Genomic DNA, 13,655 nt, shown 5'->3' on the forward strand with positions numbered 1-13,655 from the left:
CATTACAAAACACAGACTTTGAGGCTGAGTACAAATTCTCCAATGACCCTAAATTTATCTGCTTTTCCCAATTATCCATGTCTGCAAAGTCACCAAATATATTTCAGCCTATCAAAAAAGCACCTCAAAGCCAAGTGAAGTTTGTGCCCAGAGAAGTCAAGGAGAAAAGTTACGAGATAGATCAATAGGAAAGAGGAGGAGAGGACACTTGGTAGCAAAAAGCCAACACAGACAGAAACTCCTGGAACATTTCCAGTCGTTCCATCCTCTAGGGATCTGTAGACAGACAGAGGGGCCAGCTGGCCACCCAACACCTTCAGAGCCATGCTGGCTGACCTCAGGGACAGCATGGTGTGGGTTGTGTCCTCGGCAATTCCTTGATCTTTGTCCAAGTTCGCTGAGCATCGCTCAGATTTGTAGATAAAATATTATAACAGCTCCCAGGCTCATGATTGTCCTGCTGCTTGATGTCTAGAAATCTAAGTCATCTTGGCCGAAACCCTGTGCCCTGCTCCTAGCCTAGGTGTGGTCGAAGCTTCAGCTGCCCTCTCATCTCCTAAGTCACAGCTTCCACCCGTCCCCTGCTCTGGAGTCCTTGGGCCTTCTTCTTGCTCAGAGCTGGAAGTTTCTGGGTACATGGCAGTGATTTTTCTCTCTGCTTGTGTGGCCCCATCAGCCCTGGCTCCTCTGCAGTCAAGGTCACCATTTAAATGACCACCTGATCCTTTCTGACAAACCTGCGAGTAGTTGCCCAAGGATGATGTACTGGACAAGCAACGTGATGTGTGAAGTGTTTGGGAGCTAAGCATTTGATGGGGGGTGTCCCCACCTGGGGCAGGGGACAGCATGTGCCTCCCTTCTTGGTCAAGGCTGCTGTTTTCAGAAGCCTCCCCTCTTTGGCCCTCTCCTGGACTAACCTGAAAACCACTTTCCTTCCCACTTTGGTTTCCTTCTTCTGACTCTGGCTGTTCCTCTCCTCCAACTTCTCGTGCCTCTTGGGTGTCAGCTCCATCACCCTGTCCTGCAGCCTGCAGAGTATTCCCACCCCCAGAGCCCTGTCGCAGGGTTCCTTCCTTCTCGGTCTCACCCTCCTCCTCCACCTGCCTCACTTCCTCCAGGGTGCTGGCAACACAGGTGTGGGTTTTCCTTCCTCCCTTGTGAGTAGCTGCATCTTCCTCCCTCTCCTGGTAGTCTGTCCCTCCACCTCACAGAACTCAGGAGCTTTGTCTCCACTGGGCCTCTGGCTCCCATCCTCCTCCTTTCCTTCCTCACCTACCCTAGGCCCTGGGCTAAGCCCCAGTTCCAGCCCTCCATTGACTCGCTGGACGGTCCCTGCCCTCAAGGGGTCCTCCTGAGTGCCTTTCTTTTTGGGGACCATCTCCACTGCCTCTCCATCTGTGCATTCTCCTTTCTTCTGCTGCAGAATTTGCTGAAGGTCAAAGGCCTTTCTGATAGGGGCACGGCCAGTCCCTGTAGTGTCCTTTGGGGACAGGAGGGTCACTTTCTTCCTCACACAGGCCTTGCAGGGACAGAGCTCATCCCCCATGGCCTCCTCATCCAGCCTAGTTTCCAGGGCTGTACCAAGGGTGGGCCAGTCCTCCAGGGTGAGGGAGAGGGACCCCAGGCCATGAGTCTGCTCTGGGAAGGCCGAGAGGTTGTGCAGGGTCCGGAGGCGGTGCCGGCGCTGTTCTGTCTGCAAGGAGGTCTGTCCCTGGAGGCCTCCCCTGGGTGGCCCCAGGACCCTTCTACCTACCCAACTCTGGATCTTCCGGAGCTCTTTCTCAGTGCTTCCTTGGAGCCGCTGGCCCACGTCCTGCTCCAGCTCAGCCACCATCTGATCCAGGAGGCTGTTGTCTTGCAGGCTCCAGCGGGCTCGGAGCTCAGCCATGGCCCTGGCCAGGTGGCCCATGAAGGCCTTTTCCATCTTCTTCAGCAACTTGGACACCCAGGTGGAATCAGGGTCCAGAGGTGTTCTGCAGGCCATGGACGTGTTCTTCTCCTCACTTCCTGGGCTGGACTTGGCCTGGGCTTGCTCATGGCCTATTACAGCTGCTCTGGGCTCTTCCAACCCAGGTTCCAAACTGGGGCCACTTGGACTCTCACTTAGCCTCCTGCTGAGATGCCCAGGGTCCTCTGCAGGCCTCTCTGTCCTTCCCAGGGAGCATGGTCCTGCAGAGGCAGGGGCTTTTCCTGCTTCCTCTTCCGACACTCCCTTGTCTTCACATGAACCCTCCCCATCCTTGGAGCCAGCCTCTGGCACTTCCTGCCCACTGACTTCTGCCCCTTCTGGAGGGTCTTCCTCCTCCACACCTTCTTCTTGTGGCCTCTCTCTCTCTGTTTCTTCTAATTGTTTCTTCTCTTCCTGCATTGTATTTTCAACTAATTGTTCCAGATTACTGCCCGATGGCTGTTTCCTGCTTCCCCTTTCTGCCTCCTCCCTGCTGGTGGCACAAGCCCACGCTTGGGAGCTAGAGGAGGCTGGGGAACAGCTTGGCTGTGGAGGTTCCACATCCTCTGAATGCCCTGAGGTTCTAGAATTGGGCCTTTGGGAAGAAGAGATTTTTAGAGGCAGCTCCATCTTCTCGGGGACTAGGATACTGTCCATGACACAGGGCACACTCCCCTCCTCCCCAGAGCCTCCAGAACCACTGCTGACGTCCACACCAGAGGAGGAGGTGGGGGTGAAACCCTCAGTCACTGGTAGAGCCTGCTGTGGAGTAAGTGCCCTGAGACCCAAGTCCAGCTGGCCTTGCCTAAGGCTACACCCCGGCCACAGGGTCTGGGAGATGTTTAGCAGCTCCTGGTACCAAGGGGAGTGTTGGAGCCTTGCTTTGTCCCCCAGAGACCCAAGATCCTCCTCAGAGAAGTGGAGCCTGGCGAGGCAGGTGATAAGGGCCCCGGCTGAATGGCTGAGCCTCGTGGCCACAGCACTGGACACCTCTGGCAGGCTGCTGGGCCGGCCAGGCTTGCAACCCATCAGGGCCTTCATGAGCTGTGTGGAGGTGGAAACCCTGCCTGGAAGTGCACGCAAGTTCCCACCACAGCCCCCAGTTACCCTTTTACCTGCTCCCACCTCTGCAGGGGCAATGGACACTTCACCAGGCTCTGCATCTTGGTGGGAACCAGTTTCTGATTTGGGCTCTGCATCAGCAGTCCCCAGGAGGGCTCCAGCTATCTCTGGGTGCTCATCTGTGTCCCCTTCCAGAGGCTGACATCTGGTCTGAGCTGGCTCCCCTAGACTTTTTAGAAAATGATTGTGACTAAAGTCCTTGGAGCCTTCCTGGCCATCACTGAGTACATTTGTGGTCTCAGCCACCATTTCATATGTCATGAGTACTGGCTCTTCTGGGATGTTACCCAGCCATTCTCGGACTACTGTGTCTGGTGAGCTATGGGGCAGAGCAGTGGGCATCACGTCACTGTCTTCTTCCTGTTCCTCCAGGCCTCCCCTGGCATCAGGGTACATCCCCAGCAGCACTTTCCCAGGCCTGGCACCATCAACAGCCTTTTGGTGGCCACTGAAGCTGCTACGGCCACTCACAGGGGGCTTCTTGGCACAGGATGGGTCTGCAGGGGGAGTGGGGCAATGGCTGCTGCACACCCAGCAGTCCTCAGACAAGCGTCCCTGTGGGATCTGAGTGTGACCACTAGGGATACTGAGGGCAGGGAATTCTGTCCTGTATGCATGGTAGCAGCCTTGGTGGGCTCCTGGCTCCCCTTCCTCAGAATCCCCCACTGGCTCTACAGAGCGAGTGCTGGGGTGGTAGAACCTAGGACTACTGTCTGAGTGACTCATCTGTGTGATGACTCTGCTGGCCACTGGCAGGTCTCGGGAGTCAAAAGAGCTAGGAGAGGGCAGTCTCAGGTCCTGGGAGTCCTGTTTCCTATTGCTGGGTGAGTTCTGAGAAAATCGCGGTACTGGGCCACCTGGGCAGGCCCTTCCTCTGTCTGGAGGCCTTGGTGTTTGTGGGGCTGCAGTTGAGTCTAGAGGGCAGTGGGTGTCCCTGCAGTAGTGACACTGCCTGGCATGGTCATTTTGGGTCACCTGTGGGAGGTTAGGGAGATTGGGTGGGGACATGGCACTGGCTGGCCTTTGCTGCTTTTTTCTTCCCTGCTGAGATGGGGCACAGAGAGGAGGTGGGGCAGAGCCTCCCTCTGTGTCCCAAGAACCAGAATGTCCCAGACCAAAGAGAAGCCTTGTCAGAGGCCCATCCCTGGCCTGGTGGCACCCAGCACCCTGTCCACACTTCTCTCCCTGAAGGTCTTCGTTGCTCAAAGATGAAGGACTCAGGGCAGGAGCACAGGAACTGTCACACTGGATGGCCTTTCCCTGGGAAGTCACAGCCCTTGCCTGGCTCAGGCAACTCAGGGGCTGGCTACCCAACTTGCAAGACTGCTCATGAGACCTGAGATTGGCCGGTGAGTCAGAAAGGACCTTTTCTATACCCCAGGTCCCAGATCCCAGGTAGCTACAGTGTCCCCAGCCTCCAGGCCCTGCTCCCCCTGGGCATGGGCTTTGGCCAGCTTCCTGTGAAGCCCAGCTCTGGAAAGCAGCCATGGAAGCTGAACATGGGCTGTTGGTGGCCACACCACCCTCTGGGGTCCTAGGGTCACAAGAGTCTGGTTCTGAGCCTTCAGGACTCCCAGTTCTCAAGGCTGGGCTGACACTGTCCTTGCCATGTCTTTTCCTGCCTTTGGGCCCTTGTCTCCAGTGGGCCATGCAGCGAACTGGTCCTGATCTTCTCTGAGGAGCTGGCCCCTCTCCCTGGGTGGTACACATGGGATTCCTCCAGATCTCATAGCTGGGCCCTGGCCACCAGTCTCTATCAGAAACTCCTTGGTATCCTGCATCTAAAGGACCCAATCCCCCTGTCCCAGGCTCTGAGAAGCCCCAAGAGTGGCCTTCCTTTCTGCAGCAGAGAGGGTTGGCCTCTCCCAGGACTGGAGGCCCTCCACTGGTTGCCGTGAGGATGCCAGCACACCCCACCCTCTGGGACCACAGCAGGGCATCCTCGCCCAGGAGCTGGAAGCGGACTTTCATCTCCACAGACAGGCTGCCATCCTCATTCATGTGGACCTTCTTCTCCATGTTGTCACCAGCCACTAAGGTGCCAGTGGGGGCAGATGTGTCCTGAGGTTGCCCATCAGGGGCTGGCCCCACCCAGGCACAATGCCCAGACTCTGGGTGGTCACTGAGACCAGACCTCTCTGACAGCAAAGAAAACTGCTGTGGTTTGCCACTGGACCTGGACCTTGAATGGATCACGCTCTGCTTGGCCTTCGGCCCCCAGCAACCTGGTACACAGAGAAGAGAAGGCCAGGCAGTGAGTGCCAAGGAGCATCTGGGAAAGACCATAGTCATTCTAGAACGACAATCAGCAGAGCTGCTCAGAGCCCACAGAGCCTATCACTAAGGACTAAGTCTGAATCTAACCTCCACGCTGCCAGCTACCAGCTGAAGAACTTGGGCAGAGCTCTCTCCTGAACTGAGAGAGACCCATTATAGTATTTGGTTTGGTAGGTTTGCTTTGAAAATGTATGACCACAAAGAATGCCTGCTGCATGTGAACATCATTGCATTCAATGCTACATGTAACATCTGCGCATGAAACTTGTATGCAATGTAATACAGAACACTTGCAGCACAGTAACGCTTATTGCATACAATGCTTGCTACGTAGAAAGTGTGTTGCATGTAATGTGTGCTGTATATAAAGCTTAGTGCATGCCATGCTTGTTGCATTAACACTTCTGTATTTAATGCTTGCTACATGTAATGTCATGCTAGCTTCATATAAAGCTTGCTGGTAGCCATCAGCCCAAACAGGTTCTGGAGATGCAGTGGAGCTTCAGGTGACGCAGTGCTGAGTGAGCTCACTCACTGTACGCCCCTCACCCTCTCCATCCCAGGAGGCAAGCTCAATGAGCCCCCGCCTGTGGACCTGATTGTTAACTATGAAATGCGCTCAGATTATTTATGGTGATTGATCATCCCCACACACATCAAGATCTCGGGTTGATAAATGATTGCTGGGAAGGACCTGAATACTGTGTATTCAGGTCCTGATAGTCCAGCCTCCACTCCAGCTTGGTCGCTTTCTGGGGACAGAAAGTGACCCTGGGAGAAAATGGAGCCCTCAGTGTTTCTCATTTCATCTCCTGAGTTATGCTTAGTGGGAGATGCAGGATCTATGGAGGCTGAGCCTGTGGCCTGCAGGACAGAACCTTTGTGTTCAACTTGGCAGAAGTGAGTCTAGGGCCTCCTCTAGGCATGGACATGGCCAATGTCTTTGTGCCTCCAGCCCCTGATGTGCTGCAGTCACTGACTCCATCGCTGGCCATGTTTTCCTAATGGATTCTCACAAAGGATAGTACTTTATTTACTCACCAAAATTCACCCGTTTTCATTCCAATGATTTTGCTTTAATTTTCTTTCTGCCTTTGCTAAATTGTGCCGTTTAAAAATGTATTTGTTAATGACAAAGCTTTGGCTGTGGCTCAGAGCAGGCTTTTTGGATGGATGAATGTTTGGATGGTTGTCTGGACGATCCACGACCACAGCATGTTTCAGTCCCGTGACCTGCTGCAGGCCACCAGACAATCATGACACTCAAGGGCGCAAATGCCACAGGCTCACTGCCTCCACGACTCCATGTCCATCGTGGCTGTTAGTAATTTCAGACCTTAGAAACTTCAAGTCCAAGATTCCCCAATCCTCCTTGCCTGTAAGTCCCACACTCTCTCTATCCCCATCCGATGCTCCACCTGGTGAAGACTAATGGTGAGCATAAGGGGGAGGAAGCACAGAGATCCCAAATGCCTGGAAAACCTAAGAATTGGGGCCAAAGGTATGGTTCCTGCATACCTTTGTTGTCCGGAAAGAATATCTGCTCAGCACCGTGGAACACCACCCACTACAAGTCAGTCTGGGAACCCCAGAACCAGCTTACCACTTTTGTTCCGTGAAGTCAGTCCAGATAAAGTTCTGGTCCTGTTTCTTTCAGCTTCTTCCATCGCCAGAGGTCTGAAAGCCTCATTCCCAGTGCAAACTAGCACAGAGGGGCTGTGTAGCAAAGCCTGCAGACAGTCCACCTGGAGGATGCCAACATAGGGTCAGGAACCTGGCCTGCAGAACCCCTCTACCCAGAAAGGACCATGGGAGCAGGACTCCAATCTCTCTATCCCTTCCTGACTTCTGCACATCTCATCCCAGGTTCCCACTCTCTGTGTCACATTTATCAGTAGCCAAGGACCAAGGACCCTTGTGTGATCTCACTTTCCCTAAAGCTCTCCCTACACCAGCTATGAGTGCAGGTCACTCTGGATGGAGAAAAGGGCAGAGCTTTTAGATTGTTCCTAGTCCAATGACCCCCCGCCTCCAGAGTACATGTTTCCTCAGGCAGCTGCAGCTGAAAGCTCCCCACCCCCATGTGGACCCCTGATTCGCTGCCCCACCATTTTCCCAGGGGAAAGTCTTCACTGGTGTCTGACCTGTGTTTTGCAGTACAATCTGAGTCCTTTGCCTCTGCTTCATCCAAATGGAGCAGCAAGGGCAAAGCACAGCTCTCCCAGGGAGCCCTTCCCTGCCTGACTCCAACTATGGTGTCTGGGTCCCTGCCCACTCCTGGCTCAGAGCAGGGCAGACGACGTCACAGGTAGATTCTGTTCCAGGAAACAGGCCCCTGTTCTTAGAAGGTACCACCTGGGTCCAGAGGCCCAGCATACCTAAGGTCTGAACTATTGCTAGTATTAACTGGCATTTGCAGTGTTGGGGGATTTATTTCCATCTTTAAAGTGCAGAGTATGTTGTTTTTCACTTTCTCAAATTAGAAGGGTACACTCATTGTCAAGGAAATGACATACAACTTTGTTGTACTCCAGCTCTTTCAGCTTAGTTGGTTAGAAGTGTTCTTGACGCCTAGGTACGTTCCTCTTTGGTTTTGATTTCTAGTGCAGCTGAAAATACAAACATGAGTCTAGTCTATAATTTCTTGCTGTAGCCTTGCCTACTTGAATCAGGCTCTCCAGGAAGAAAGACAGATCAAGGTCTAAATGATGCTCCCATCACTAGGAGAGCTAGAATCCAGGATCTATGAAAAAAAAAGAGCATTACTGAGTACCCATTCATCAGAGGACCCAAAGTTAGTTGTCAAGACACAGGCCCCCCCTGGGGAAAAATGAGGTCATCTGCTTACAGAAACTCTGATATCTCTGCCATAGTCTATGTGAAAATATCCTGGTATCTTTTTCTCCTTTTAAGTTTTATGCCCACTCCCTGCTCATTAAACCCACTAAATTGTGAGCTAACTGAGGAAGGGGCCTGTCCTTCTTTGTCTGTATACTCGCTATGGTGCGTGCACGTGGAAAATGCTCAATAATTCACTCACATCCTTGCATTGTGACCTCAAGCCATTTTGCTGGCTCTGTCACTTGCCAGCCATGCAACTGTAAGTGCCTCACTTTTCTTATCTATTCAAAAAGGATGATAGTATAGTTCCCTGACAAGAGTGTGTGGTGGGTACCATGCCCTAGACCAGTCCATGTCTAAAACATCCTCTTCCTGGGGCACTCTGCAGAGGTGCCCAGCTCAGAAAGGTGGAATTTCATTTCCTGATCTCCCTAGCAATGAGGATTCTCAGCATGAAATTGGTTCCACTAATGGAATGTACATGCCTAAGGGAAGAAGCATGGTAATAAGCAGAGGTAAGAAGCATGTTTTGTTGGCCAAAGCAAAAAAGTGAAAAGTACAGAGATGAATGTGCAGCTGAGATGATAAAAGCCACACTTGTCCACATCAACAGATAGTGGTGACACCTCGCCTTCCACGTGTGACACCTTCACTTGTGTCACAGCAAGGGTGGGGTGATACTGAACACAATTATTCCAGTGATGGCCACCCAGTAATATACCCCCTTGATTGTGGCACAGGTGTGTCCCTGATGGGTCAACTCAGTGATGTGCTGGGACTCTTTCCCCAGAGCCAAGCCTAGGCTCCTCCAGCTTGCCAATGAATCTTGAAGCATCAAAAGCTTTCTGAGCAGAATTCCTTCTTGTGTAAGGTATCAAAAAGGGAACCACAGTTCCCCTGAACCATGGTTGGAAGTGTACAACATCTGAGACAGTTGTGAGCAACAGGCCTTCGGGGTGGGAATCTGGGATTAATTATCTGAGCTGGTTAGATTTGAAGGTAGTGATAAACTGGTGATGATGGAACACTGGTGACCCATGGCACAGAGTGACAAAATAAGTTCTTAAATGATCCCCTGGAATAGTGGAAGCAGTGCTTACTGAGATGACTTTGGCTTCATAATGGGCTCTCAGAATGACAATAACAACTCCAAGGACTAAACAGAGGACTGGCCGCTCTGACCTAAAAACATGGCCGGCTCTACATCTAAACTCTCCATTCTAGAACAGCCAGGGGACTTGGAGCTTCTCAGCTATTGCCAAAGAATCTCTTTTCTCATGTAGCCAAAACTCAGATGCAGGAGTGGATTCTGCTGGGTGCTGAGATACAGCTGATCTGGGTGTTATGTGATCCACCGAGCATAAAGAGGTGTTGGAGTGGCAACTCAGCCATCAGGCAGAGGTGGTATGCACTGGATCAGGCTTCAGAAGCTGAAACTTCAGCAGGTGGCTTCCGCTTCCAGTACACCTGTGTTTGTTGTGTTGTGACCTCTTCTCTGCACATACCTGTGACCCCCTGGGGCCAGTTGGCTGAGGAAGATCAAATGGCAGAAGGTCCTCTAGCCATTTATGGGAAGTGGTTAATGGCTCAATCTAACAGGAACTTGGAAGGACTGGGACTAGAGGGTTGGTGGCAAGGAATTCTGTAGAAGAATCTACAAAGGGCTCTCCCAGGACTGGCTAGAGAGTGAGAACATTTGTGTCCCAGTTGAGTGTTCACCAAAAGGTGATGGTCATGTAGCTGAGTCTACATGGTACTGGTACTGGTAGCCAGTCAGTGGATGCCAGTCATCATCGCTCTCTAACTACCACAGCGCACACTCAGTCAGCTCATGAATGGAGAGTCAAAGTAGCACAAACTAGCAGTGTCAAGCCTTCTCCATGTGGGTCTGGCTACTGAGTCTTCCCAGGACCTGCTCAGGGAACACTGAGACTAATGCTCAACTCAAGAATTGCATTGTACCTTGTAGGACTCAGCCAACTACCTGGTGGGAAGCTAATAACATTGAACCCCTCTATCAAGGAGCTTGTCAGCAATTTGCATTCACCAGAATAGATACTTATTTTGGATCGAGATTTTACTCCTTGCTCAAAATTCTTCTCTCCATATCACCATCCATGGATTTAAGGAATACCTCTCTCATCATGACATGATCCATGAAGATTGCTTTCATCCAAAGCACTGATTTTATAGCAAAAGGTGTGAGGCACTAGCCATTGCCCATGGAACTCATTATGCAGACACATTGCCCATCACCCCAAACAGTCATAACTCATAGAACAGTGGAATATTCTCTGGAAGACTCTATTTGGGAGCTAGTTCAGAGGCATCACTTTATGATGGTGAGCTATCTGATGGTCAACTGATATGCAGTGCTGCTTCTTCATGGACTACAGACATGAGAGTGGTTTGGGTCACCATTATACCTACAGCCTGCACGTATTTTGCTTCCCATCCCAGCAGCTTTGGGTTCTGCTGGTTTGGAGACATAAGAATCCAAGGGATAATATTCTTCCAGGAGATACCCAAGGACTCCATGGAGCTGGAAGGTGCGATAGTCTACTGGCTATATGGAACACCTCCCAGCAATGAGGTAACAGGCAGCGAGAGGGTTTCTGTGTTGGAAGGGGAGATTGGATCTGATTGTCAAGGGGAAATAGGGTTATGGTTACACACTGGGGACAGGGAACATGTTGGGGATCTCAGATGCCAAATGTGGTAAAAGTTAACACAAGATCACAACAGCCCAGTATAGGGAAGACCTCTAAGGGCTCATATTCTCAGAATTATGGCTCAGTCACTTTGCCAGGTATGTGACCATAATCAGCAGAGGTGCTGGTGGAAGAAAGGCAGAAGGAACACAGGATGGAAGGCGGAAGGAAATTTGAAACAATAGCCTTGTGGAGGATGTCTCATTTTCTTCACAGCTCTGCTAGGTGTATTCTATATTAACTGATTTTCTATGTTTTGCTCTTGATTTCTTTTACTACTTTATATAAGATATTTTGTGTGGACTTTGATAGATCTAACAAGAAGGCTATCAAGGTGGGATTGTGACTAGTTCAGTCACAATGAGTGAACAGGCAGATGGCACAATGAGTGAATACTTGTTTTGCAGGAGGGAGAGCTTTGGTCTTAGGGTGGTGTATCTCAGTGCTAAGTAACTGCAGGATTAGTTTGTGTGGAGACAGAATTAGGTCACTCACCCTCCATCCTCCATGCTGTCCACCCTTGGTGGAGACTTGTGTTCTGCAGAAACCAGAAAGGCACAAGGTACATTCACTAGCCTTCTTTGCTTGTAAGGCTGGGTGTGGACTGGGCTCTCCATCCATTGGGTGCAAGTTTGGGAAGGTGGCAGTTCTGCAGACACCATCTCTTCCTGCCTCTGACTGATGTCACATGTGGGTATCTGGAGGCAATGGCAGGCTGAGGTGGCAGTGGCAAATTTGACCCTCCAACAATCATGGGAGTCAAGACATGGCTGTGGCAGTTTGTTGACCGTGGCTTCCTACACTTGGCTGCAGCCACCATTGAAGTGTTTTCGAACTTAATACTTGTAGTGGTTGCCAACAAAGGCAGTAGCTTCCTGCAGGAGGTGGGAGCCACTCTTGCAGACTCTGCATTCTAACGATGTGGAAACCCCTAAGGCCTTTTCTGCTTAAGGTACTTGAGTAGTGTCTGCTTCCTGCATTGAACTCTCATGAAATAGGCTATTGAGAAGATGGGATAAGAAAACAAGAGTGTCCAAAGCACGGTGCCCTGCAAGTACTAAGTGCTCACTAAATGGGACCTAAAAGTAGGAGTAGCAATTGCCTGTTTGATTAGTTGACTTAACCAAATGTCCCCGCCCTCTTCATCTCTAATTACTAGCAGAGCAATCAAGTATACCTCTCCCTTCTATCTAAGTCTTTTGACCAAGGAGCCAAAAGCCTTGTTTAAGGAAATATCAGACCTGGTTAACCTACCTTTTTCCCACTGACGGTGTACACCTGCTTCACAGGAAAGTGCAGAAGGTCAGAGGCCCTGCTGAGGAAGGCTGTCAGGTTCCTAGTGTTCTTGTGACTGAGAACCATTGTCTGCTGGGTTCTGGGGTCTCCATTCTTCACCAGCGTTATCCTCCTTGGGGTTGTAGTATCCTTCAAGGAAGAAGGTGTTCCTGGTGCCTCACGCCCACCTTCAAAACCCCTTGTCTGCAGAGTGAAGGGTCTTCTTCCTGGTGGCCAGCCTGGCCCACTGGGCACCTTAGGGATCTTCTTATCGGAGCAGAGGTAGCAACCCCCATCTTGCAGCTGGTCCAGGGCGCTGAGGCCATGCAGGCCCCGAGGGGTAGTGACTGAGCGCACCCCAAAGGAGAGAGGCATACGCTGTGACAGTTCATCCATCAGGGCGCTGAAGGTCTTGAAGGTGCGTTGGTGAACGGCCAGGCGAACCCCAGCAAACTGGGGATCCCCTTGCTTGAAAAAAGTAATCTTCTTGGCTGGCGTGACCTTGGCAACAGAGGGAGTGCCAGCCACAGGAGGTGGGAAGCACTGCCGGTGGCTTGGGGCCTGGCCATCCCTCAGGCTGTTGTTCATGACACAGAGACACGGGCAGCTGTAACGGGCAAAGGAAGAGGAGGGTGTATTTCCTATCTCTCCCCTTCTTTATAGAGATGCTCCCTGTCACCCCAAACTAGCTCCACCCAACTATGCAGAGACAGCTTAATCCATCTGGGTGAAAGGCTTAACATTGGACAGAACTGAGTTCAAACTCCAGCCCCACCACTTACCACCCATGTGGCCCAGAAGGGTAATGGAGGAATCTGGGCTGAGTGGCCCCCATCTGTAGACTGCAGCTCAGTCACTCAGCATAAGATTATAATAATTACATGAATTTATGCATAGAAGGTATAAAGCAAGTGTCTAAAGTGTTTACACCTTTCCAAGGTGTATGTCTGACCCTCTTCTGCCAACTCTGAATGCTCCTGAGGAGGTGGGTAGACAGAGAGAAGACCCTAACACGTAACTCCTTGACCCATGGAGTCAGGAGACCTGGGCAATGTGTTCCCCTCTCCTGAGGCCTCCCTGCATGGCCTAGTGAATTTCCCTTAAGTGAGCAGAAGCACTGTTCCCAAACCCCTCAGGGACAGGGGAGTGGACAAGGAGACTTGGGGCTCTGTAACCCCACTAGGGTACACCACTCCATGTCCTGTGTCTCCTTCATTAGTGTTCTTTTGATGTAAAAAGAATGCTTCCTCTCACATACCCCAAAATCTTTCAAGATGCATGATGAACTCTAAAGATGAATATCTCAGCCCACTGCCACCAACATGGAGCCTGGGAGGTCAGATCAGCCCCAGTAGGGTCAAGGCCATTGGCCCCTCCCCCCCATCCATTCCTACCCCTACTGCCCCAGTGGTGTGCCCCCATTGCTCCAGACAAGACTCATGTAAAAGGCTTCTACGTGCTCTTCCTGTCCCAGGTCAACA

The 13,655-nt window shown here is 51.4% G+C and overlaps 1 protein-coding gene across 1 annotated transcript; it reads right to left on the bottom strand.

Moving 5' to 3' along the window:
* Positions 1–877: 877 nt before the first annotated feature.
* Rp1l1 (RP1 like 1) lies at positions 878–12,767 on the bottom strand. The gene is made up of 3 exons (XM_074053329.1): positions 12,154–12,767; positions 6,951–7,092; positions 878–5,295 (listed from the first exon to the last, which is right to left on the bottom strand). Exons 1-3 carry the CDS (start codon positions 12,760–12,762, stop codon positions 1,106–1,108), a joined length of 4,941 nt encoding a protein of 1,646 aa, XP_073909430.1. The 5' UTR covers positions 12,763–12,767; the 3' UTR covers positions 878–1,105.
* Between the last annotated feature and the right edge of the window lie 888 nt (positions 12,768–13,655).

This window comes from Castor canadensis, chromosome 14 (assembly GCF_047511655.1).
Source record: "Castor canadensis chromosome 14, mCasCan1.hap1v2, whole genome shotgun sequence".
Lineage (NCBI taxonomy): Eukaryota > Metazoa > Chordata > Mammalia > Rodentia > Castoridae > Castor > Castor canadensis.